Source organism: Anguilla anguilla, chromosome 13, assembly GCF_013347855.1.
Source record: "Anguilla anguilla isolate fAngAng1 chromosome 13, fAngAng1.pri, whole genome shotgun sequence".
In the NCBI taxonomy this organism is placed as follows: Eukaryota; Metazoa; Chordata; class Actinopteri; order Anguilliformes; family Anguillidae; genus Anguilla; species Anguilla anguilla.
In genome coordinates, this window is record NC_049213.1 from 41597192 (window position 1) to 41620853 (window position 23662).

The 23662-nt window shown below is 49.6% G+C and overlaps 2 protein-coding genes across 5 annotated transcripts in view; one reads left to right on the forward strand and one right to left on the reverse strand.

Annotated features, from left to right (window-relative positions):
• The window catches only part of phc2b (polyhomeotic homolog 2b (Drosophila)), a 39332-nt gene extending 35081 nt beyond the window's left edge, over nucleotides 1-4251 (forward strand). For both annotated transcript variants that reach the window (XM_035387942.1, XM_035387944.1), the window contains exons 11-15: nucleotides 1898-2030; nucleotides 2311-2428; nucleotides 2675-2795; nucleotides 3049-3337; nucleotides 3576-4251. In XM_035387942.1, the coding sequence (XP_035243833.1) occupies nucleotides 1898-2030; nucleotides 2311-2428; nucleotides 2675-2795; nucleotides 3049-3337; nucleotides 3576-3730 (816 nt within the window). In that variant the 3' untranslated portion in view covers nucleotides 3731-4251. The remainder of the gene's footprint in view (nucleotides 1-1897; nucleotides 2031-2310; nucleotides 2429-2674; nucleotides 2796-3048; nucleotides 3338-3575) is intronic.
• kif17 (kinesin family member 17) lies at nucleotides 1169-23645 on the reverse strand. 3 transcript variants are annotated; one of them, XR_004761958.1, is made up of 15 exons: nucleotides 22500-22730; nucleotides 21983-22129; nucleotides 21506-21607; nucleotides 20211-20400; nucleotides 19497-19949; nucleotides 17860-17963; nucleotides 15913-16075; nucleotides 14909-15006; nucleotides 14180-14283; nucleotides 12282-12510; nucleotides 11701-11959; nucleotides 10231-10310; nucleotides 9859-9976; nucleotides 8941-9214; nucleotides 1169-1187 (listed from the first exon to the last, which is right to left on the reverse strand). XR_004761958.1 is itself a non-coding variant. In XM_035387945.1 (14 exons), the coding sequence occupies exons 1-14, from the start codon at nucleotides 22728-22730 to the stop codon at nucleotides 9027-9029; spliced, it is 2466 nt and encodes an 821-aa protein (XP_035243836.1). In that variant the 5' UTR covers nucleotides 22731-23645; the 3' UTR covers nucleotides 8064-9026. The 3 variants fall into 3 exon arrangements, 2 of the variants coding, with proteins under 2 accessions (XP_035243836.1, XP_035243837.1); XM_035387945.1 differs by lacking the exon at nucleotides 1169-1187 and having other exon boundaries at nucleotides 8064-9214; nucleotides 22500-23645; XM_035387946.1 differs by lacking the exon at nucleotides 1169-1187 and having other exon boundaries at nucleotides 8064-9214; nucleotides 10231-10307.
• Between the last annotated feature and the right edge of the window lie 17 nt (nucleotides 23646-23662).

Below are 23662 nucleotides of genomic sequence, written 5' to 3' on the forward strand. Positions count from 1 at the left end.
CCATAAATCATTCATATGTGCAGCAGGGAGTCTGGCCGTCTGAATGAATAAGTAATGAGCCTCTGGTCCTGGATGCTCCTGAAAGTGGAAATGAGCTGTAATGAGTGGAGCATGGTGTGTTGGTCAGCTCAGTGTCCAGTGCGTGAAAGCTGGTGACATTTCGCTGAGCACTTTCTAGTGTAGACTCATTGTGCTCACTGACCCACTCCTGTGGCCCGAGGACCAATGAGGATATGGCTGACAGCTTTACTTAATAGTTGTGAAATGTGATTACTTTATGTAACATTTCCCCTTTTTCAAGAATTTCACAGAAATGTAGCGACATGTTCCACAGGCAGTGTCTGGAGAAAGCTACTGAATTGGAATGATATCTAAAACATATTTAAATGAAGGCAGAAACATAAACATAAGTGCTCACAGTAAATCTCTGACCCAAAGCAGCCAGCTCCTGGGTGGTCTGATTCATAGATTAATTCATTTACACAGTATCCTCCACAGGGACAGTGACGGGAGATTCCAGTATAGATTGGATCTATAAATGATCTTTCCCAGTTTCCCTCCTGTCTGAAATGCATAGGTGTAACAGGCCTTATTCCCTGCACTGCAGAATCCTTTGTCATTTCAGGGAGGTTAACTGTTGACCAAGAACCAAAGTGCAAAATCCTGAAAGCATACAGACTGTACCCAGAACCAGCCTTAAGAAGAGAAACAAAAAACAATAATATCACAACCTGAACTGGTGGAAAATGTGTGGAGACTGTACTTACCACCTCCAGACTGTCTATGATATTTTAAATATTTAAAATAACTCTAGAATGTAAGGTTTATGAACAAACTTTTGTGTGGTTGCTGCAGTAGTTGTTCAGCTGTTACCTGAAGAAGTGTTAATTTAGTTGCCAAGCTTTAGCATGGGTATGTAAATCAGGCAAAGGATTATTATTAGTAGTAGTAGTAGTACATATTGCATTATTGAAGTGCTGTTATTACATCATTATTGACATTCTTCATCATACTCTTCTGTAATAATAACAACAAGTACTCACTTTGTGGTATATAGGGCTATAGGCTATAAAGTGTAGTCTCGACTGTGCATTCTGAAACATTAGACCGATATAGATTGGAAGGTGTATTTTTTTAATGGCTGCTAGGTCATCTGGTTGTTTCACCAAACATGCAACTGCAATATGCTGAAAATAAGGAGGATCAAAATAGCAGAATTATTAGTCAGAAGGAATATTGCCTCACATGAACTTTAATTTAAAAATATACTGAAAGTAACCACTAGAGGGAGTTAGCTGTCTACTAATCATAGACTGTAGAAAAATAAACAGCTACAAACAGGTAGAACATACACTAGAGGCCTGCAGGATGAAATGGCTAAAAATGGTTAAATATGCAACTAAAGAAGAGTTTTTATCAGGTGAATATCTTATTTAGTACATCACATATAGCAAAGCATTTAAAACGCTAATATTCTCAAATTTAATAAACACCACACCCCTAACCACAAAAATGACTGTGGGAATAACCAAAAAACTTTTTGGAAATCTTTTCCCAAAAACTAGAGTTCAGAAATTTAGGCAGAAAGAAAATAAGAATAATAAGCGTGCAAGAGAACAGGCAGTGGGTTGCTGAAGCAACCACACAAATTAGTGAAAGTATATGGAATAATGAGGTCTTTTGGGTGGTAGTGTAATGGGTAGGGAACTGGGCCTGTAAATCCAAGACTTCAGGTTTGATTCCTGCATAGGACAGTGCTGTTGTACCCTTAAGCAGAGAGAGCAGTAAATCCCCACTGTGTGACTCTGTTAGCTGTGTGTCTGTGAGCTGTGTGAGCTGTGTGAGCTGTGTACTGTGGGTGAGAGCGCCGCTCAGTGGCAGGATGCTGTCTCTGCAGGTTGAGCGCGTGCCACTGCTGGTGGACGGCCTGAAGAAAGCCGCACAGCAACAGCCCTCTGACCCAGAGAAAACCCCGCAGAGCAACCCCCCCCACGCCCCCGACTCCGACATGGAAGACCTGTCCCAGCAGGGTAAGTATTGAGCTCAGTCCCGCTGACACCAGCACCAATGTCGTATAAAGTCCTCTATCGGCACTGTCCGATGTATCGTGACTGGATTTGTCCGAGCGAAAGCTTCAGATCGGGGTTTCATTTTTAGACACTGACAGGTGGGCCACATTAGACATCCATTTCACTCCCACATCCTGCCTACAGTAAGGCCCATAATGCATCAGTAAGCTGGCCCACACTGGGCTTTGAGGCTGTGTCTGACGTATGGAGACAGATCTCAGATGACATCACTTCCTTTCAGAACTGAGACCGCAGGAAGCAGAAGAGCCCAAACTGCAGTGTGAGTTCTGTGGCTGGGTGGACTTTGCTTACAACTTCAAAGGCACAAAGAGATTCTGCTCCACAGTCTGTGCAAAAAGGTTAGTGGCTGGGTAATTTAAACCAAAAAAAAAAAAAAAACATTTTCGGTCTGCTCTGAACTGTTCAATTTTTACTCAAATTCAGTTCTAAAGGAAGAATTAGAATTGGTGATGGTCTCTGTCTCATATGATGAGCCATGCTAGCTCTGCTGTACAAAGCTGTAGAAGGGTGATGGTCAGGACTGTGGCCTGGAATGAGAAATCCCCAGGATGAGTTATTTCCATTGGCTGACCCGTGTTGTACAGGTACAACGTGGGCTGCTCGAAGCGGATTGGACTTTTCCACCCAGACAGAAGTAAAAGCAGCAGCCGCTGGCGACGGAGAGCTCGCAACGGCACCCGCCACAACCCAGAGGCCAAAAAGCAGGTAAGGCACTGTCTACATTTTACTGCTATTTAGCCAAAGCAAAAGCAAAGTGAAACTTTCTTCTACAGAGCAGCTATTTGTGTGTTATTTGTCACAAGTTTAGTTCTCGTTTGTATATATTTATATTTTGGGAATTTATCAGACACCCTTTCAGTGACTTTCACAGTTTACAGTATTTTACATACAATCAATTTATGCAGGTGTAAAAGTGAGGGGGGTACGGGGGTCTGACCTGCCCTGTGGTTTGTTTCAGAAGCGAGCTGCTCCTCAGCAGTCGATAGGGGGGTCTGTGTCATCCCCACTCCCGTCCCATCCCAGTCAGGGGGAGTCCAGCCCGTGCTCCGACATCTCCAGCTTCGAGGGTCCCCCCTCCCCTCTGTCTGGGGCCAGCTCGGGCCCCCCGGCCCCCCAGGGCCAGCGTGGAGCCGACCAGGAAGGGACCCCTGCCAGAGAGCCTCCCATCTTCAACCAGCACTTCCTGCCCAGCGACCCCACCCAGTGGAGCGTGGAGGAAGTGCAGCGGTTCATCCGCTCGTTGCCAGGTAAGAGGATTAGGGGCTGAGAGTCACACACTGCTGTCCCAGGGCCAGGTAAGAGGATTAGGGGCTGAGAGTCACACACTGCTGTCCCAGGCCCAAGGTTCGAATCCAGTGGCAGACTTGCCATATGCGTTTGCCTGTAACTCTGCCTGTTTAAGGATGGATTATTGTCCCTTACATGTAGCCATGGTGATGATGATGGACATGTCTTGCACCACTAACTCCACCCTTTGGATGGCAGGTTGCCAGGAGATAGCGGAGGAGTTTCGCTCCCAGGAGATTGACGGACAGGCCCTGCTTCTCCTGAAGGAAGACCATCTCATGAGTGCCATGAACATCAAGTTGGGTCCAGCACTCAAGATTTACGCCCACATCAGCCTGCTCAAAGACTCGTAGCCAAAGCCACGCCCACATCAGCCTGAAGCCACGCCCTCAGGCTTCTCAGACTCCTCTCCAGACGCCGGCAGCTCTGAGGACACGCCCACCCTGCGGCTCATTTAAGCAGACGCATGCAGAGACTGAGCCCTGCACTGAGCAGCGGACATTACCCACTGTGTGATGGATGCAGGGTGAGTGACATTACCCACTGTGTGATGGATGCAGGGTGAGTGACATGTGGGGTGAGTGATGGGTGCAGGGTGAGTGACATTACCCACTGTGTGATGGATGCAGGGTGAGTGACATTACCCACTGTGTGATGGATGCAGGGTGAGTGACATGTGGGGTGAGTGATGGATGCAGGGTGAGTGACATTACCCACTGTGTGATGGGTGCAGGGTGAGTGACATTACCCACTGTGTGATGGATGCAGGGTGAGTGACATTACCCACTGTGTGATGGGTGCAGGGTGAGTGTGTGTGGGGTGAGTGATGGGTGCAGGGTGAGTGTGTGTGGGGTGAGTGTGTGTGGGGTGAGTGATGGGTGCAGGGTGAGTGTGTGTGGGGTGAGTGATGGGTGCAGGGTGAGTGTGTGTGGGGTGAGTGATGGGTGCAGGGTGAGTGTGTGTGGGGTGAGTGATGGGTGCAGGGTGAGTGTGTGTGGGGTGAGTGGTGTGTGGGGTGAGTGATGGGTGCAGGGTGAGTGTGTGTGGGGTGAGTGATGGGTGCAGGGTGAGTGTGTGTGGGGTGAGTGGTGTGTGGGGTGAGTGATGGGTGCAGGGTGAGTGTGTGTGGGGTGAGTGATGGGTGCAGGGTGAGTGTGTGTGGGGTGAGTGATGGGTGCAGGGTGAGTTGTTTTTCAGACTCCACTGATGAGACTGCTCCTCTGGGGCTGGTCGGACTATGCTGGTATAAACTCTTCCTCTCTGAGACTGGGGGGTGATTATGGCGGGGTGAAATCTGGCTGACTTGAGACTTCAGGGCTGGGGAGGCAGCCTATCCACACTGATGGCTCCACTGCACTACGGCCTCCAGGGGGCAGTCCTGCGCCAGGCCACTCCCACAGGCACAGACGGACAGGTGCATGTGCACAGGAAGTGCAGACAGGATTCGCCGCGGCTAAACGAAGAGACTGCACATTACTGAGCCTTTTTAGTGCTGGAGATGGACTATGGGTGCTATCAGCCATATGGAGACTTTCTGTTCTTATCGTGTAATTATAATATATTTTGAATACTTAAGTTGAATATTATGGCCGAGTGGGTGGGGGATGTAGTGTTGCTTTCTCGTTAAGATGTTGGAGCTCAGTGTCTTCAATAAACTGCACAGGGGTGCCCACGCTCGCCCTTATGGGTGCCCATGCTCACTACAGCCCTTATGTGTGCCCACGCTCACTACAGCCCTTATGGGTGCCCACGCTCACTACAGCCCTTATGTGCCCATGCTCACTACAGCCCTTATGTGTGCCCACGCTCACTACAGCCCTTATGTGTGCCCACGCTCACTACAGCCCTTATGGGTGCCCACGCTCACTACAGCCCTTATGGGTGCCCACGCTCACTACAGCCCTTATGTGTGCCCACGCTCACTACAGCCCTTATGTGCCCATGCTCACTACAGCCCTTATGGGTGCCCATGCTCACTACAGCCCTTATGGGTGCCCACGCTCACTACAGCCCTTATGTGCCCACGCTCACTACAGCCCTTATGTGTGCCCACGCTCACTACAGCCCTTATGGGTGCCCATGCTCACTACAGCCCTTATGTGCCCACGCTCACTACAGCCCTTATGTGCCCCAGCATAGCCACTCACTCAGTCACACAGCCATGGTCCTTTCATACAAAAGCAATACTGTCTGTTTACATCCTCTAATTTATCCACCTAACAGCCCGGAAGAGCTAACGTACTCAGAGTAAGGTTCAATGGCAGGGTTCTCCCTTGTAGATTTGTATTAAAGAACATCTTTGGAAGATTCATGTATCCTTTTTGCAATCAAACCAGTGATTTGACTTCATCTCTGAAATGGATTGACTGTTCTTACTTTGACCAAAACCTCTGGCCCTCCTCCCTCAATACTGAGAGTGATGGAGGTGTAGATTTGGTGCGGAAACTGGTTGTCATGGGAATCCCCAGTGGAAATGTCCGCCTGCATGCTCATATTCTTTCAAACATTTAACCCTATTAGTGCTTTATGCAGCTCAGAAAGACCCAACATAATGAAATTAAAAATTGTCTTTCTGCGGTTACCCACTATTTTTAAAAATCAACTATTTAAATTTGTTATCCTAAAATGTCCCTGAAACCACTCCACTGAAAAGATGCAGCTTTCTAAGCCAATGCGAGGGTCAGACTGACTGTTCTATTGAAGGTGGACTCACAGGAGCGAGGGCAGATGTCAGGGATCATGGCTGAGATTTGGTGACAGCTCCCCCCCCCCCCCCCCATCGTTCTGAATTATGACCAAACTACATTCACATCAGAACTCGAGGAATAGAGCTTTCATCTCCACTTTTACTTTAGTGAGGTAAACATTTGCAGTTTTTCCAACTTGCTATTTAATCTACAGTAAATGAGTAAATAGCTTAATTAAAAAAAAATATGTTCAATAAAACTGCCTGTATAACTGCTTTCTCTTTAGACATGACAGAAGTACATATGAATTAGGAGTTGATGTTTTTGCTGGGGGGTGACCGTGTGTGTTTGGGTCTGTTTTTGGGGACAGTGTCCAAACTGTAATGTGCTTCTCCTGCAGAGACCCAAGACTTTTTGTGTTGTGTTTGTGTCTGGTGGGGAATGTTATTCTCTCTTTTTTAAAGGATAATGCTTTGTCAAATGTTTGTATTTATCAGGCAAATTTTTTGTATATGTTTTTTTTTACTTGGAAAAATAATTTAAAAGAAGCTCAGCTTTGTCTTTCTTGGGGGGGGGGGGGTGAATTATATACATAACCTCCATGGATGCAATTATTCTGCATGGTACTGGTGCACATCAGTAACAAAAATCCTAATATACCACATTAATAATAGTAACTATTACAATAATAATAGGAACTATAATAATAAAAAATAGTGGTTAACTACTATACCAGATTAATAGCCATTTATTATGCCACATTAATAATATTAGTAACTTATATATTAATAGCAGTAATTGGTATACCACATTAAAGGTATACTATGCAGGATTTGTAGTGTTGCTGTAGTCCTATGTTTAGAATCAAAGAAGTCTTCTCCATCCTCAACCCCGCCCACTCACCGCTGTTGAGGGAAAGAAACACCCTTGAGTGCAGCTAGAGATTACACTGCTGGTCCAACAGAAAACATGCCAACTCCACATCACTTTTCATCTCCTTGGTGAACTTTCGCCACTTTCGCATCAAATTCAAAACATTGGTTCTAGCATACCAGGCAGTCAAGGGATCAGCCCCAGCATACCTTCACAAGATTTTCAAACCCTACATGCCAACCAGATCCCTCCGTTCTGCTACCTCAGGACGCCTAGCACCTCCCCCTCTTCGCACCTGCACTTCCAGAACATGTCTCCTGTCTGTTCTGGCCCCACGATGGTGGAATGACCTCCCTGTGGAGGTCAGAACAGCTGAGACTGTGACCCATTTCAAACGACGACTGAAGACCCACCTCTTCAGGCTGCACCTCTCCCCATCCCTCCCTTCCCCCCCTGTAAATGACTAAACTTAGGGGTGTAACTAGGCAGCTGTTTAATAGGTGACTTAGTTGATGCGCCAGTCTTAACGACTACTTGTATTTTTATTTTTCCATAGATTGCGTTGTTGCCGTTCTCGTTGTTAGTGTTAATCAGTTTAACCACCAGGGTCCAAGTTGAACTATGCGGTTGTTCCCTGTACTTGGACCGGTACTTCTCTCTAGGGGTTTCGTCATACTTGTTCCTGGTTATGGTTATACACTTTGTTGTACGTCGCTCTGGATAAGAGCGTCTGCCAAATGCCTGTAATGTAATGTAATGTAATGTAACTTCAGATGTTGCCACCAAGGAAAAGCAATTCCAAGGCCAACTGGTTTTTGAACGAGCCCTGTTATCATTTAGATTCCCTGTACTTAAGCTTCTTCTCCTCCACTATTGCAGTATCTCTCTGAACCCTGATCCCACCCCACAGGTTCTGTAGCCACACCCACCTCTCCCTACACAGAACAGAATGTCTCGCCCCAAAAAAGTCCCAAACACACGTTGGAAGTAATATAGGGTTAGTTAGGGTTAGGGTTAGGGTAGTAATACAGGCAGAGGAGCACGGATTCAGCAAATGTGTGCATGGACAGATTGCCAGTGCATCATAGATCTGACTGAGAATGGTTCATTTACAACATTTTGAAGGTAGAAGTCCTGCATAGTATGCCTTTAATGCCTGTAACTATTAAATGACATTCCATGAAAACAGTAATTAAATTACAGGAAAATAATAAAATTCAGTGTTGATTGCAGCCATGATTACCCAATAGTAAGAATACATTCAATGGTTTATGCAGCATTAAATCACAGTAAGAGCGTACTTCCCCAGAGTCACGTGACCTCGAGGGTAAGACGACCAAAAAACTTCATTCAAATTCAGAATCACTCCCTTGTATGCCAATAACACGAAGCCAGTCCTTGTGCTACATTAGCACTAGGTTTTCACCTCTCACTGTCCCATCCAGGTGTACCGGTACGCTCAGACTAGCAAGCTTATCGTCGGAGGCCTTACCGCCTTACCGCTGCTTTTTACTCTGCAGCTGACCAGGTCAGCCTCTCAGGTATTACACCAGAGGAAGCACGGCATCAAAAAGATTTAGGAAAAACATTGCAAAAGGCAGCTTCAACAAAAGGGCTTTAAAAAATTTTACAGCCATGATCCAGAGAGGCTGTTGATCAATCTGCAGGCATGAGCGAGTCAAGTTCTGCATGAGCATGCACTGAGCCCTGTTCTGCATGAGCGTGCACTGAGCCCTGTTCTGCATGAGCATGCACTGAGCCCTGTTCTGCATGAGCGTGCACTGAGCCCTGTTCTGCATGAGCATGCACTGAGCCCTGTTCTGCATGAGCGTGCACTGAGCCCTGTTCTGCATGAGCATGCAGTGAGGCCTGTTCTGCATGAGTGTGCACTGAGGCCTGGCCTGTTCTCCTGGTCTAGCCACCCATCCCCTACCTAACGGTCATCACATCGTGGCTCCTTTTCCTGGATTCTCAAAAACAGATGACAGGATTTCTGCAAATACCTGAAGATGTGTGACAGAGGTGGCCCTTGTGAACTTGGGGTGCACACCAACTTGTCACACCCAGAGTGTCATGTTCAGGCCCAGCTTCAGTTTCCATCATAAGAGATGTGGCTTCTGCTTTTCTTGCGCTTGACCTTAGCGCCAGTGCCAGGGACTCCCAGGGACTCCAGGCGGAAGGGGCGGGGCAGATGAGACTCTGCAGATGGGGGGGCGAAGCTGGAGGTGCTGGAGGTGAGAGGGGGGGCTCCAGTGCTGAGGGTGGGGCCGAGGGGTGCTGCAGGGGAGGCAGGTTAACATGGTTCACACAAGTCCGCTTCCCAGGATTCGGATGGTGTCATTAACACAGTTTTTCAATTCTCCATCTTGCTAGGAGATCCTGATTTTTACAATGCAGGGCTATCCACTAGGAACAGGTGTGAAGCAGGACACTACAGAGGATTACTGCTGATTTCACATGATTTCAACCTGCAGCTCATGGGACATTTTAGCAAGGAATCCAGTGAGCAGGTACAGCAGCTCTAAGCTTCCCTGATTCCACCAATGTCACCAAAGGCGACACTGGGCCCCCCCCCCCCACCCCCACCCCCACCCCAAGCACTGGAAATCCCTGTTGCCCCATAACACTGTCCCTTTTCTCGTGCTTTCCACACCAGAACCAGCTGTAGCCCTTTCCTTAAATTCTGAACCTCTCTGAGTCTACAGAACGGAAGAAATACCAAACAGATCCATAAAACGGGATGTCTGTGCAAACCGGCTCACAGAAACAAACTGGTTACTAGGATATGCAGCTGTGTGTGCTGTGTGTAAGTGCATGTAAAGAATATAAACTTTGTTAGTTAGGATTAGGTTAGATAAGAATGTCTGAGAAATGCTGAAATTAATACTGAAGAGCTGTTTTTCTGGTAAACCTGATCTTACCCAGATTCCTCTTGGGCTCAGATGCGAGCAGCTGATTGGCTCGTTTTGATTTGAAGTAGTTACTGGCAATGTGTTCACTGTCACTGCGGTTCAGCATCTCTTTATACCTGTCCTCTTCCTGTGGGCACAACAGGTGTGGATTACAGGTGCAGATTACAGATGTGGATTATAGATGCAGATTACAGGTGTGAATTACAGGTGCTGATTACAGGTGTGAATTACAGGTGCTGATTACAGGTGTGGACTACAGGTACATATTACAGGTGCGGATTACAAACTGGGGACATGGCAGATGACATTTATGAATGTATAATTCTGAAAATAACTGTAAGCCTGTCTGCTGAGCGCTCAGAAGCTGAATAAAGTACAGACCAGCGAGTCACTGCCGTCTCCCGCCAAGACCCGGCACGCAGGAGCCCCTCCCTGACTGCCGCCAGACACAGGAGGTACTGCTGAGAGAGAAGACAGACTGTTAGGGTGAGCCCCTAAAACAGCACTTCAGAGTGAACCCCAACACAGCCCTCCAGGGGAACCCCTAAAACAGCACTTTAGAGTGAACCCCAACACAGCCCTACAGGAGAACCCCTAAAACAGCGCTTTAGAGTGAACCCCAACACAGCCCTACAGGGGAACCCCTAAAACAGCACTTGAGTGAACCCCAACACAGCCCTACAGGGGAACCCCTAAAACAGCGCTTTAGAGTGAACCCCAACACAGCCCTACAGGGGAACCCCTAAAACAGCGCTTTAGAGTGAACCCCAACACAGCCCTACAGGAGAACGCCTAAAACAGAACCTTAAGGTGGACCCCAACACAGCCCTACAGAGGAACCCCTAAAACAGAACCTTAGGGTGGACCCCAACACAGCCCTACAGAGGAACCCCTAAAACAGAACCTTAGGGTGGACCCCAACACAGCCCTACAGAGGAACCCCTAAAACAGCGCTTTAGAGTGAACCCCAACACAGCCCTACAGGGGAACGCCTAAAATAGAACCTTAAGGTGGACCCCAACACAGCCCTACAGAGGAACCCCTAAAACAGAACCTTAGGGTGGACCCCAACACAGCCCTACAGGGGAACCCCTAAAACAGCGCTCTAAGGTGAACCCCTGAAACAGCGCTTTAGGGTGAACCCCAACACATTCCTACAGGGGAACCCCTAAAATTGAAACACAAACCAAGAGGTCCTGCTTTATTCAGAAATTCAGCACACCCACACAGACCCAGCCTTCATGTGAAGAGACACCATCTCCAGAGAGGCAAATTCCCACTTCCTGTGTTTCTAAATAAATCTGTCTCCATGTGAGCTAATGTAATGGCAACCATACTACTGGGGGCTATACACAGGTGAGTCTCCCCCTCCCTGTATGTCCCTCAGAGCCAGGCTATATCCAGGTGAGTCTCCCCCTCCCTGTATGTCTCTCAGAGCCAAGCTGTACACAGGTGAGTCTCCCCCTCCCTGTATGTCCCTCAGAGCCAGGCTGTACACAGGTGAGTCTCCCCCTCCCTGTATGTCCCAGAGCCAGGCTGTACACAGGTGAGTCTCCCCCTCCCTGTATGTCCCTCAGAGCCAGCCCGAGGATTACTGAAGCCCCAAAGTGCTCCAGCATATACCACACCCAGCCTTTAAAAAGTCAGGGTTATCTGTGAAGCGTATTGCTTGAGAAATGCGCTATATAAATACATTTTTGATTTGATTTTGACTTGATTACACTTGAATAGTGCGGCCCAGGGATGACTGTGCCCTAAAACGACTGCATAGTGCATTTATGACAGCGGCTGGCTCTGATGTCACAGCAGCTGGCTCTGATGTCACTGTATGATTCATTCACCCCCAATCACCTGCCGGCAGGGCGGTTTTCTGCAGCGTGATCTCTGGCAGCCTCCAGGTGGCGCTGTCCTCGTCCCATGTAGCCTCCCTGCGCACGCGCTCCAGGTTGCTATAGTTACAGTCGCGGCGGATGAGCGGCGCCACGCGCTCCAGAATGCCCTGCAGCAGCTGCCCCTCGCGCTCCAGCCGCCGGATGCTGGCCAGGTAGTCATCTCTCTCCAGCTCAAACTCCGACTGCAGATCACGGATCTCGATCTTCGCTGCCTTCAACTGTGCTCACACACCGCAGAACAAACACCACCACACCTTACCAACGCTCCCAAACACCACCACACCTTACCAACGCTCCCAAACACCACCACACCTTACCAACGCTCCCAAACACCACCACACCTTACCAACACTCCCAAACACCACCACACCTTACAAACAATCCCAAACACCACCACACCTTACCAACGCTCCCAAACACCACCACAGCTTACCAACGCTCCCAAACACCACCACACCTTACCAATGCTCCCAAACACCACCACACATTACAAACGCTCCCAAACACTGGCTGCTCCTCCACTCAGCCTCTCCCTCTCACCTTGCGCTGAGTGCTGTCCAGGACTCGACTCTTGGCATGCACCTCTTCCTGGATGGAGTCGTATACATGAAGCAGGACACTGTCGCTGTCCTCGCTGCTGTCCGCCAGTGCGTCGATCAGCTGTTTCTTCCTCTGGTCGGCCAGAGTCTTCCTCTGCCTGTGTTTCTGTCGAAGCTCCTCATTCCGAGCCTGCTCTCCCCCGACAAACTCCTTCTCCAACTGCTGCAATCTACATACAGAGCACACACCACAATCACTGACCAGGCTCACTGCCCACAACCACTCACTACTACAGTCACCACCCACAACCACTCACTACTACAGTCACCACCCACAACCACTCGCAACTACAGTCACAGCCGACAACCACTACACTACTACAGTCACCGCCCACAACCACTACACTACTACAGTCACCACCCACAACCACTACACTACTACAGTCACCACCCACAACCACTACACTACTACAGTCACCGCCCACAACCACTCGCTACTACAGTCACCGCCCACAACCACTCGCTACTACAGTCACCTCCCACAACCACTCACTACTACAGTCACAGCCCACAACCACTCACTACTACAGTCACCACCCACAACCACTCACTACTAGTCACCACCCACAACCACTCACTACTACAGTCACCACCCACAACCACTCGCTACTACAGTCACCGCCCACAACCACTACACTACTACAGTCACCACCCACAACCACTACACTACTACAGTCACCACCCACAACCACTCGCTACTACAGTCACCACCCACAACTACTCGCTACTACAGTCACCACCCACAACTACTCGCTACTACAGTCACCGCCCACAACCACTACACTACTAGTCACCACCCACAACCACTACTCTACTACAGTTACCACCCACAACCACTCGCTACTACAGTCACCATCCACAACCACTCGCTACTACAGTCACCACCCACAACCACTCGCTACTACAGTCACCGCCCACCACTACTACAGTCACCACCCACAACCACTACACTACTACAGTCACCACCCACAACCACTCGCTACTACAGTCACCACCCACAACCACTCGCTACTACAGTCACCGCCCACAACCACTACACTACTACAGTCACCACCCACAACCACTCACTACTACAGTCACCACCCACAACCACTACACTACTACAGTCACCACCCACAACGACTCACTACTACAGTCACCACCCACAACCACTACACTACTACAGTCACCGCCCACAACCACTCGCTACTACAGTCACCGCCCACAACCACTACACTACTACAGTCACCACCCACAACCACTACACTACTACAGTCACCACCCACAACCACTCGCTACTACAGTCACCACCCACAACCACTACACTACTACAGTCACCACCCACAACCACTCACTACTACAGTCACCACCCACAACGACTCACTACTAGTCACCACCCACAACCACTCACTACTACAGTCACCACCCACAACCACTCGCTACTACAGTCACCTCCCACAACCACTCACTACTAGTCACAGCCCACAACCACTCACTACTACAGTCACCACCCACAACCACTCGCTACTACAGTCACCACCCACAACCACTCACTACTACAGTCACCACCCACAACCACTCACTACTACAGTCACCACCCACAACCACTCGCTAACTACAGTCACACAGTGTGTGTATGTGCTGTGTCTGTATCAGATAATGGTCTTACCTACTGTGTGTGTATGTGCTGTGTCTGTATCAGGTGATGTCCTTATGTACTGTGTGCGTGTATGTGCTGTGTCTGTATCAGCTGATGATCTTACGTACTGTGTGCGTGTATGTGCTGTGTCTGTATCAGGTGATGTTCTTACGTACTGTGTGTGTATTTGCTGTGTCTGTATCAGGTGATGTTTTGATTACCTCTCCAGAACCTGTTTTTGGTCTAGTGGTCCTGGAGTAGCAATGGGAGGCGAATCCGCTGCCTCCTCTATGGTCACATGACCGGCCCCCTGTGGTTGGTTCATCTGAATGAGCCAAATAGAGCATCTCAGATCATGTGAGGAAGCTGTCTCAGTTCAAACAAGCATGCAGCAGCGCAGGCTGTGTGCATTTAGGAGGCAGCAGCGCAGGCTGTGTGCATTTAAGACGCAGCAGCGCAGGCTGTGTGCATTTAAGACGCAGCAGCGCAGGCTGTGTGCATTTAAGACGCAGCAGCGCAGGCTGTGTGCATTTAAGACGCAGCAGCGCAGGCTGTGTGCATTTAGGACGCAGCAGCGCAGGCTGTGTGCATTTAGGACGCAGCAGCGCAGGCTGTGTGTGCATTTAAGACGCAGCAGTGCAGCTCATGCCATGCGCTCCCTTTGTGTCAGACGATGGAACAGGATGAGTTTGAGAGGACTGTTCATGGCAGTTTCTGTTCACGGACCGACACACAGGCCTGTGGCTAGCATTGTGTCACTGCGATAATACGGGCCTGTGGCTAGCATTGTGTCACTGCAATCATCTCAGAAGTGCTGAACAAACGTTCACAGGCTAACTTTGGTTCTGAAGCCAAATAGCCTCTTAAGAAAAATGCATTTTTAAAATGTAAGAATTTGTACATTTGTCAAATCTGATCCAACGCTTCTAACTGGGGAAGCAGCCACGTACCTTAGCCAGAGCCTGCTCAACCCCTGTGACCTCCTGGGGGGGGGCAGTCCCAGGCCGAGACACATCCTCTCCAGGCGGAGTCATGCTGCTGGTAACACCTGGCACAAATAACACCTGCATCTGCACAGACCAGCACCTCCACACAAATAACACCTGCATCTGCACAGACCAGCATCTCCAGACAAATAACACCTGTATCTGCACAGACCAGCACCTCCACACAAATAACACCTGCATCTGCACAGACCAGCACCTCCACACAAATAACACCTGCATCTGCACAGACCAGCACCTCCACACAAATAACACCTGTATCTGCACAGAGCAGAACAGGGGAGGTACCAGTTGTGTGTGTGGGGGCCAGGTTGTGTGGATTGGGGGGGGTACCGGTTCTGTGTGGGGGGGCCAGGTTGTGTGGATTGGGGGAGGGGGGGTACCGGTTCTGTGTGGGGGGGCCAGGTTGTGTGGATTGGGGGAGGGGGGGGTACCGGTTCTGTGTGGGGGGCCAGGTTGTGTAGATTGAGGTAGGGGGGGTACCGGTTCTGTGTGGGGGGGCCAGGTTGTGTGGATTGGGGGAGGGGGGGTACCGGTTCTGTGTGGGGGGGCCAGGTTGTGTGGATTGGGGGAGGGGGGGTACCGGTTCTGTGTGGGGGGGCCAGGTTGTGCAGATTGAGGGGTTACCGGTTCTGTGTGGGGGGGCCAGGTTGTGTGGATTGGGGGGGTACCGGTTCTGTGTGGGGGGGCCAGGTTGTGTGGATTGGGGGGGTACCGGTTCTGTGTGGGGGGGCCAGGTTGTGTGGATTGGGGGGGTACCGGTTCTGTGTGGGGGGGCCAGGTTGTGTGGATTGGGGGGGTACCGGTTCTGTGTGGGGGGGCCAGGTTGTGTGGATTGGGGGGGGTACCGGTTCTGTGTGGGGGGGCCAGGTTGTGAGGATTGAGGGAGGGGGGGTCCTGGTTCTGTGTGGGGGGGGCCAGGTTGTGAGGATTGAGGGGGGGGGGGGTACCGGTTCTGTGTCGGGGGGCCTGGCTGCCTCTGGTCTTCTCCAAGCTGGAGAGTTTGGACTGGAAGGAGGTGCGCAGGGTGAGCATGTCCTCCTGCAGTTTGGCTTTGGACTCCTGCTCTGCGTTATACTCCGCCTGCAGCTTGGCCAGTTTCTCCTCATACTCCTGCACACGCACACACGTACATAAACACACAGGATCATATACACATGTACATATACACACATGAAGCCTCTGCTTCTCATTCCTTTGTTACGGGAGTACTGCAGGGATCAGTACTGGGTCCTCTGCTGTTCTCCATATACACCAAATGTCTTGGTTTAGTTATTAATTCACACGGCTTCTCCTATCATTGTTATGCAGACGACATGCAACTCTTCTTTTCTCTCCCCGCCCCCCCCCCCCCCTCCGCCTCACAGGTTGATAAGATATCTTCCTGCCTGGCTGACATCTCTACCTGGATGGCCAGCCAACCAACTGAAGCTCAACCTCAATAAAACTGAGCTGCTGTTCTTCCCATACAAGACCTCACTACTACGGTTGATGGCACCACAGTGACTGCCTCTCACTCTGCAAAGAGCCTGGGGGTGGTCCTGGACAACCAGCTGGACCTCAAGGAGCACATCAAGGCAACATCACGGTCCTGCAGATTCCTTCTGTACAGCATCAGAAGGATTTGACCATACCTGACTATGCACTCTACCCAGCTGCTTGTCCAGGCTACGGTGACCTCCTGCCTTGATTACTGCAACTCTCTCCTTGCAAGCCTGCCAGCTTGTGCCATACAGCCACTACAGATGATTCAAAATGCCGCTGCCCAGCTCATCTACAACCTTCCCAAATTCTCCCACGTCACTCCTCTGCTGCGACCACTCCATTGGCTATTGGTCGCTGCCAGGATCCGGTTGAAAGCCCTGACCCTCCTCTACACTGCAGCCAACAGGACCGCCCCCATCTACTTGCAGGACATGATTCGATGCTATACGCCTGCTCCACCACTCCGCTCTGCAGCAGCAGGGCGCCTTGAACCCCCTCCAACCTGAGTAAAGGGATCACAGATCTTCTCCACCCTAGCTCCCCATTGGTGGAACAAACTCCCTGTCCTTCTTCGAACCTCTCCCTCACTACCCATCTTCTGCCGTGGTCTGAAGACTGATCTCTTCAGACTATAGCTGGACTAACTACCACCACTCTGTATATCATTTCACTTTAAATCCCCCCCTTTCATGACACTCGTTACATGTACCCCCATTTCAGCACTTTTTGGTAATTTGTATTTGTCCTAATATTGTAGCTTGTTCTTCTGCCTAGTTGGCTTAGCAGAGGTTAGGTCAGAACAGTGTTCACTGTGTGAACTAAACTGTGTTCTTGGCTAAAAATAGCTGTACAATATAAGTATTGTATCTTACTGAACCGGTGTTTTGTAGTTGTCCATGACCATGAAATGCACTTTTGTACGTCGCTTTGGATAAGCGTCTGGCAAATAAATATAATGTAAATGGACACATACACATGATCAAATACACATGTACATAAACACACATATACACGCACACGAACACATACACATGTACATAAACACACATGAACATATACACATGATCATATTCACATGTACATAAGAGCACATGATCATATACACATGTACACATACATGAACACACATGAACATATACACATGTACATAAGTACACATATACATGAACACACATGAATATATAAACATGGACATGAACACACATGAAGATATACATGTAGATGAACAGACATGAACATGCACACATGGTCAAAAATACATGTACATAACCTCACATGTAGATATACACATGCACGTAAGTATACATGTACATAAACACATGTACATGAACACGGATGAACTGCACGCACACAGACATGGCTAGTGGTAGAGATGCAGATTCAGGTGTACAGGTACAGGAGAGAATTCCAACCTGCTTTATCTTCTCTGTCTCAGCCTCACTGTCCATTGTGGTGTTGGACTGGCGACGAGACTTAACACCAGGGGGTGCCTCAGACATCTGGCTGGCCAGCAGAGCTGCCGTACAGGATGAGGATTTGGTGTTTAGACCCAGACTGTAACAGCACATTTTACAAGCCTTAAGAGCTTATGTACAGCATCCAGCCTGTTCAAAGAATACCCCCTAAACCACCCTAACTTCCTGTCCCCATTCATCATATGTAAATAACAATGCTTGCTGTGCTTTAAATAATTAAATCCTATAAACCACAGTGGGACAGAGTCATTTACATGTATAGCTGTTCATGTGGTGCACATTTCAGATACTTAGTAAAAATCTGCTCAGACTGTTAAAGTGCTACCACAAAAAAATAAGTTTTTATCACAAAGATAAATAAACAAAAAAGCAGTCTTTGCTGCTCCTGTAACCATTTGAGTTCAGGGCTGAGGGGGTGGAACAGGTTTCACTTGGGATGGGAGGGAAGCTAACGGTTAGCGGGGCTCAGATGGAGGGAGGGCGGGAGGCTAACGGGCAGCTGGGCTCAGATGGAGGGAGTGCGGGAGGCTAACGGGTAGCTGGGCTCAGATGGAGGGAGTGTGGGAGGCTAACGGGTAGCTGGGCTCAGATGGAGGGAGGGCGGGAGGCTAACGGGTAGCGGGGCTCAGATGGAGGGAGGGCGGGAGGCTAACGGGTAGCGGGGCTCAGATGGAGAGAGGGCGGAAGGCTAACGGGCAGCTGTGCTCAGATGGAGGGAGGGCGGAAGGCTAACGGGTAGCTGGGCTCAGATGGAGGGAGTGTGGGAGGCTAACGGGTAGCTGGGCTCAGATGGAGGGAGGGCGGGAGGCTAACGGGTAGCGGGGCTCAGATGGAGGGAGGGCGGGAGGCTAACGGGTAGCGGGGCTCAGATGGAGGGAGGGCGGGAGGCTAACAGGTAGCTGGGCTCAGATGGAGGGAGGGCGGGAGGCTAACGGGTAGCTGGGCTCAGATGGAGGGAGTGTGGGAGGCTAACGGGTAGCTGGGCTCAGATGGAGGGAGGGCGGGAGGCTAACGGGTAGCTGGGCTCAGATGGAGGGAGTGTGGGAGGCTAACGGGTAGCGGGGCTCAGATGGAGGGAGGGCGGGAGGCTAACGGGTAGCTGGGCTCAGATGGAGGGAGGGCGGGAGGCTAACGGGTAGCTGGGCTCAGATGGAGGGAGGGCGGGAGGCTAACGGGTAGCTGGGCTCAGATGGAGGGAGGGCGGGAGGCTAACGGGCAGCTGGGCTCAGATGGAGGGAGTGCGGGAGGCTAACGGGTAGCTGGGCTCAGATGGAGGGAGTGCGGGAGGCTAACGGGTAGCTGGGCTCAGATGGAGGGAGGGCGGGAGGCTAACGGTTAGCTGGGCTCAGATGGAGGGAGTGCGGGAGGCTAACGGGTAGCTGGGCTCAGATGGAGGGAGGGCGGGAGGCTAACGGGTAGCTGGGCTCAGATGGAGGGAGGGCGGGAGGCTAACGGGTAGCTGGGCTCAGATGGAGGGAGGGCGGGAGGCTAACGGGCAGCTGGGCTCAGATGGAGGGAGTGCGGGAGGCTAACGGGTAGCTGTGTCGGGTCGTCAGGCTGCCCCTGGTGCTCACAGGACAGGGTGGCGCCGCCCAGCTGGCCAGAGACGAGGGCGCGCAGCTGCTTGATCTCCTCCTGATACTCCCGCAGCAGGGCATCTTTGGGGTCCTCGTTGATCCGTGGGCGGTTCTGGATGCTCTTAGCCCGGTTGGCGTAGCGCAGGGTGCTCAGAGTCTCCTCGTAGTTGTTATCGGCAGGGGACAGACAGGCCACCATGAGGGTGCGAGTGTTCCCGCCCAGCGAGTCCTGCAGCAGGCGGGTCAGCTTGGAGTCGCGGTAGGGGACGTGTTTGGAGCGGCCGTCCACCAGAGCAGAGATCACGTTGCCCAGCGCCGACAGGGAGAGGTTGATCTTGGTGGCCTCGCGTAGGCGCTCGCCCGTCGCGCCCGTTTTGGACTGGCGCTCGCTGCCTGCCAGGTCCACCAGGTTCAGCTTGCCAGCACGCAGGTGGTCCTCCCCTGCCCCATCTTGAGGGGGCGCAAGAGTCACACATTTTATAAGAATGTGGGAAAGCCCTACTAAAGCTAGGATGTCGTTTGATGCTTTTACCCACTGTGCAGGAGCCAAATGCTGTTTTTATTCCACAAAAACTGATCACCTTCTCAGTTGTGTGTGTGTGTGCGAGCATATGCATATGTATGTTCGTATGTATATGCGTGCCTGCGTATATGTGCATGTGTGCGTATGTGCCTGTGCGTGTGTACATGTGTGTATGACTGTGGGCTGACCTGTGTTGCAGATCTCCAGGTGGATGGTGAAGATGGAGTGGGATCGGGAGGAGTCCTTGTTCATCAGGGTGTAGCCCACAGATCGGTTCTTCCAGCCCTGCTCCATGATGCGCTCACACTCCCCAACGCTGTGGACCGTGTGCATGGAGAGATCCCGCACATACACGCCCCGCTCCGGGTGCTCCTTCAGCTGATACAGCGCACACACGCACATGCGCACACACACACACACACATGCACACACATGCGCGCACACACGCACAGACACATGCGCGCGCACATACACGCACACACATATATACACGTACGCATGCACACACACGCATGCACGCGTACACACATATATATATATATATACATATATACACACACACACATATATATATATACACGCACACACACATATATATATACACACATATACACACACACACAATCACGCACACGTGCACACACATTATATATATATATATATATATATAACACGCACACACATATACGGACACACACATATACGCACGCATAAACACACATATATATATACACACACACACACACACACACAATCACGCGCACGCACGCAATCATGCACGCGTGCGCACACACACATACATATATATATATACACACATATATATGCACAATTACGCACGCACACACACATATGCACAATCACGCACACACACACACACACACACATTCATCATAAAAATGAAAGATCACTTTTGAGCAAGAAATAAACTTAAATGTTCTAAATGTTTGGCAAGCCCAAACGCACGACACATTCATGAATTCACCCCAGCAGCCTGAGAGGCTGAGACCATCAGCAGAACCTGTTCTGCTCCACTCTTCTGTTAGCATCAGCCATAATCCCCAGTGTCTCTGTCCTGCTAATGGAGCTGAAACCCTCTACATGTTTCTTTCCCCTGAAGAGATGGAGTTTAATGTCAGAGGTCAGGCTGAAATAACAGAAGACTTCCCTCATTTTCCACTGATGATGGTAACCATGGTAACCATGCTCATAGCAACAGCCTATGACTGAGGCCCTTTCCTTTGTTACCAGGGCAACAACCTTTGTGTGCCATGCACACTTCCATTCCATCTCAAGGGGTTGCTCAGGCAACAGGCCCCCTGGATACCCCACTAAGGTTCAACAACTTGGCAGGAAATTCAGCTTACAGAAAGGGTTGCAGATAATAAATAACTCTCAGCATTTTGTTGCTTTTTTTAAATTTTGTTAAATCACAAATATTCAGTGTCATTAGTCACACATGTATAGCCATGCAGCATCATACCTCTAATTTCTGTTTGGTCTCAGTTCCCAGGAGGTCTCTGATCTCCTCATTATATATTTCAAGGTAGGAAGCTCTCACAAGGAATTTAGTGTCTTCAGCACACTGGTTAAACAGAGGAGGACAAGGCAATGCTGGATTTTACCAAGATGCAGACCAGCTATGCTTTTCACTAAAATAATTATTCTAATACTGGAACCCGTTTGTGATCCTGTGACTGCAAAGGGATGTTCCAGGGAACAGCAACATTCTTCCATCCACCAACCCACAGGTCCCGGTGTTGTTAATAAATATACGATCAGAGATGGTTGCATCATCTCTGACTGACTCAAGTGTCAACAGCAAGGCTGAAAGCGCACAGTGCCCTGGATGCAGGAATGCTCAGTCAGACAAGGTGAGCCTGCAGAGATTACCACATTACAGACAACATTTCCCGCCCAGCTTTCTCTTCTTTCCGAGTGTGCGCGGAGAGCCGACTACCTGGATGCTTTCAAAGATGTGCTCGAAGGCGCGAGGGATGATTCCTCTCTGCGCGGGAGGCTCGGCCACTCCCTGCATGGTGAACGACTTCCCACTCCCGGTCTGCCCGTACGCAAATATCGTCCCGTTGTAGCCCTCTGTCACCCCCTGGTGGAAGAAGAAAATAGCCTTTCCCTCTCTCCTTACTAACCACAAACAAGTCCTTACAATTTACCTCAGACAAATTATGGTCTAGAAGATTAAATTATTAGGGATAACAAGACGTGGCCACAATAATGAATAGCAACTGCGGCAAAGAAAACAAAACAACTCTTAAAAAACTACTTCTAGCCTATTCCGATTTGGTATAAAATAGTTATTAGCAATATAACACTGGTAAAACACAGGCATGCGTTTCTATTGAAGTACAGTATTTTGTCTCAGGTTGGAATTACCGCTATCCAATAACTTCACAGCCCATTATTGCTGCAATTCGTGGGCCCTGCCTCTGTCCTAACATAGAAACGGGACGCGTTACCTCCACCAAAGGGTAGGCGATCTCGTTGTACATCTGCTCGGTTGACTGGTGGGTGAAGTAGGCTCCGTCAAATGTGAATTGTTTGGGGGGCTCCTCTGTCGCTCCGGGCTTTTCGATAAAACACTGACATCGACTTGGTTCAATAGACACCACCGTTTTACAGTTCAGTGCCTTCTCTCTGTCGTTCATTGGCCTACACCTGACTACCACCTTGACGGACTCTGAAGCCATTTTTGCTTACGACTGGTTTGCTGTAACGTTACAAAGCTATGGCGCTAAATAAAGTAGAGAATTGACGCATACTTAATAAAAACGTGACACAAAGTGGCTTGCTTGCTGGCTGGCCAACTTTGCTATGCGTCAGTCACCTAGCAGTTACTTTATTTTAATCACATATCACTGGTACCATTACATCAGCAATTTCCAGAAACAATCTGCAATTTGTTGGCTATTGCTAATGAGCAACCACCTGTCTTTAAACCAAATGAAATGCAAACGAAATATTCGAGTTTTTCCAGTCCGCTTTTGTTAAATGCCATCACTATCAATCTTGTTACTATATAGATTGATGGCTATCACATCTAGTTAAAACACCACAACATCAAGACATCACTCCCCTTGTTATCAAAACCACAGCAGCATCCTCTTGCTATGGGAACTGCGGTGTATTATCGGACAGGTACCCAACGACGTCATCATTCGTGGTCCCATAAATACATGCACCATTTGCTCACATTATAAAACTGTAGCTAAACAAACACCATTATCACATCGGAGTCTCGGCGCTGCAGCAGACGGACGGGGTTCTCCTACCGCGGCGTTCTATGTTGCTAGGCGACTACAAACTTCGACAATAACGTCACCGAAACTCAAGGGAACGTCAGCAAAGTTGCGCAGTCGAGAAGTACATTAAACAAAATCCAGGCGTTATTCACTTCACCGTTAGTAATTCCTTACAGTTTTGGGGTACGACGGTGACATTCATATATTGGTTTTCATTTGATAAAACAGAATTTTTTTATTTAAGTATTTGAATGTTTTTTTCCTGTACGAATCCCAATTTCCTTTTCGAACGTTCATTCGATTACAGGCCAGTTGAGTAGATTTTAAGTTGATTTTATTAACATCCCCCCCCCCCCCGAAAACTTTGGTTAAACAGATTT

What these genes read in the sequence shown, in the direction of transcription:
- kif17 (XM_035387945.1), bottom strand. Translation starts at nt 22,730, where the DNA reads ATGGCTTCAGAGTCCGTCAAGGTGGTAGTCAGGTGTAGGCCAATGAAC. An exon ending in AGACCAAACAGAAATTAGAG is followed by an intron (nt 20,401 to 21,505) that starts GTATGATGCTGC and finishes GCGCTGTATCAG; the next exon opens with CTGAAGGAGCACCCGGAGCG. An exon ending in GAGACGGCAGTGACTCGCTG is followed by an intron (nt 9,977 to 10,230) that starts GTCTGTACTTTA and finishes TTGTGCCCACAG; the next exon opens with GAAGAGGACAGGTATAAAGA.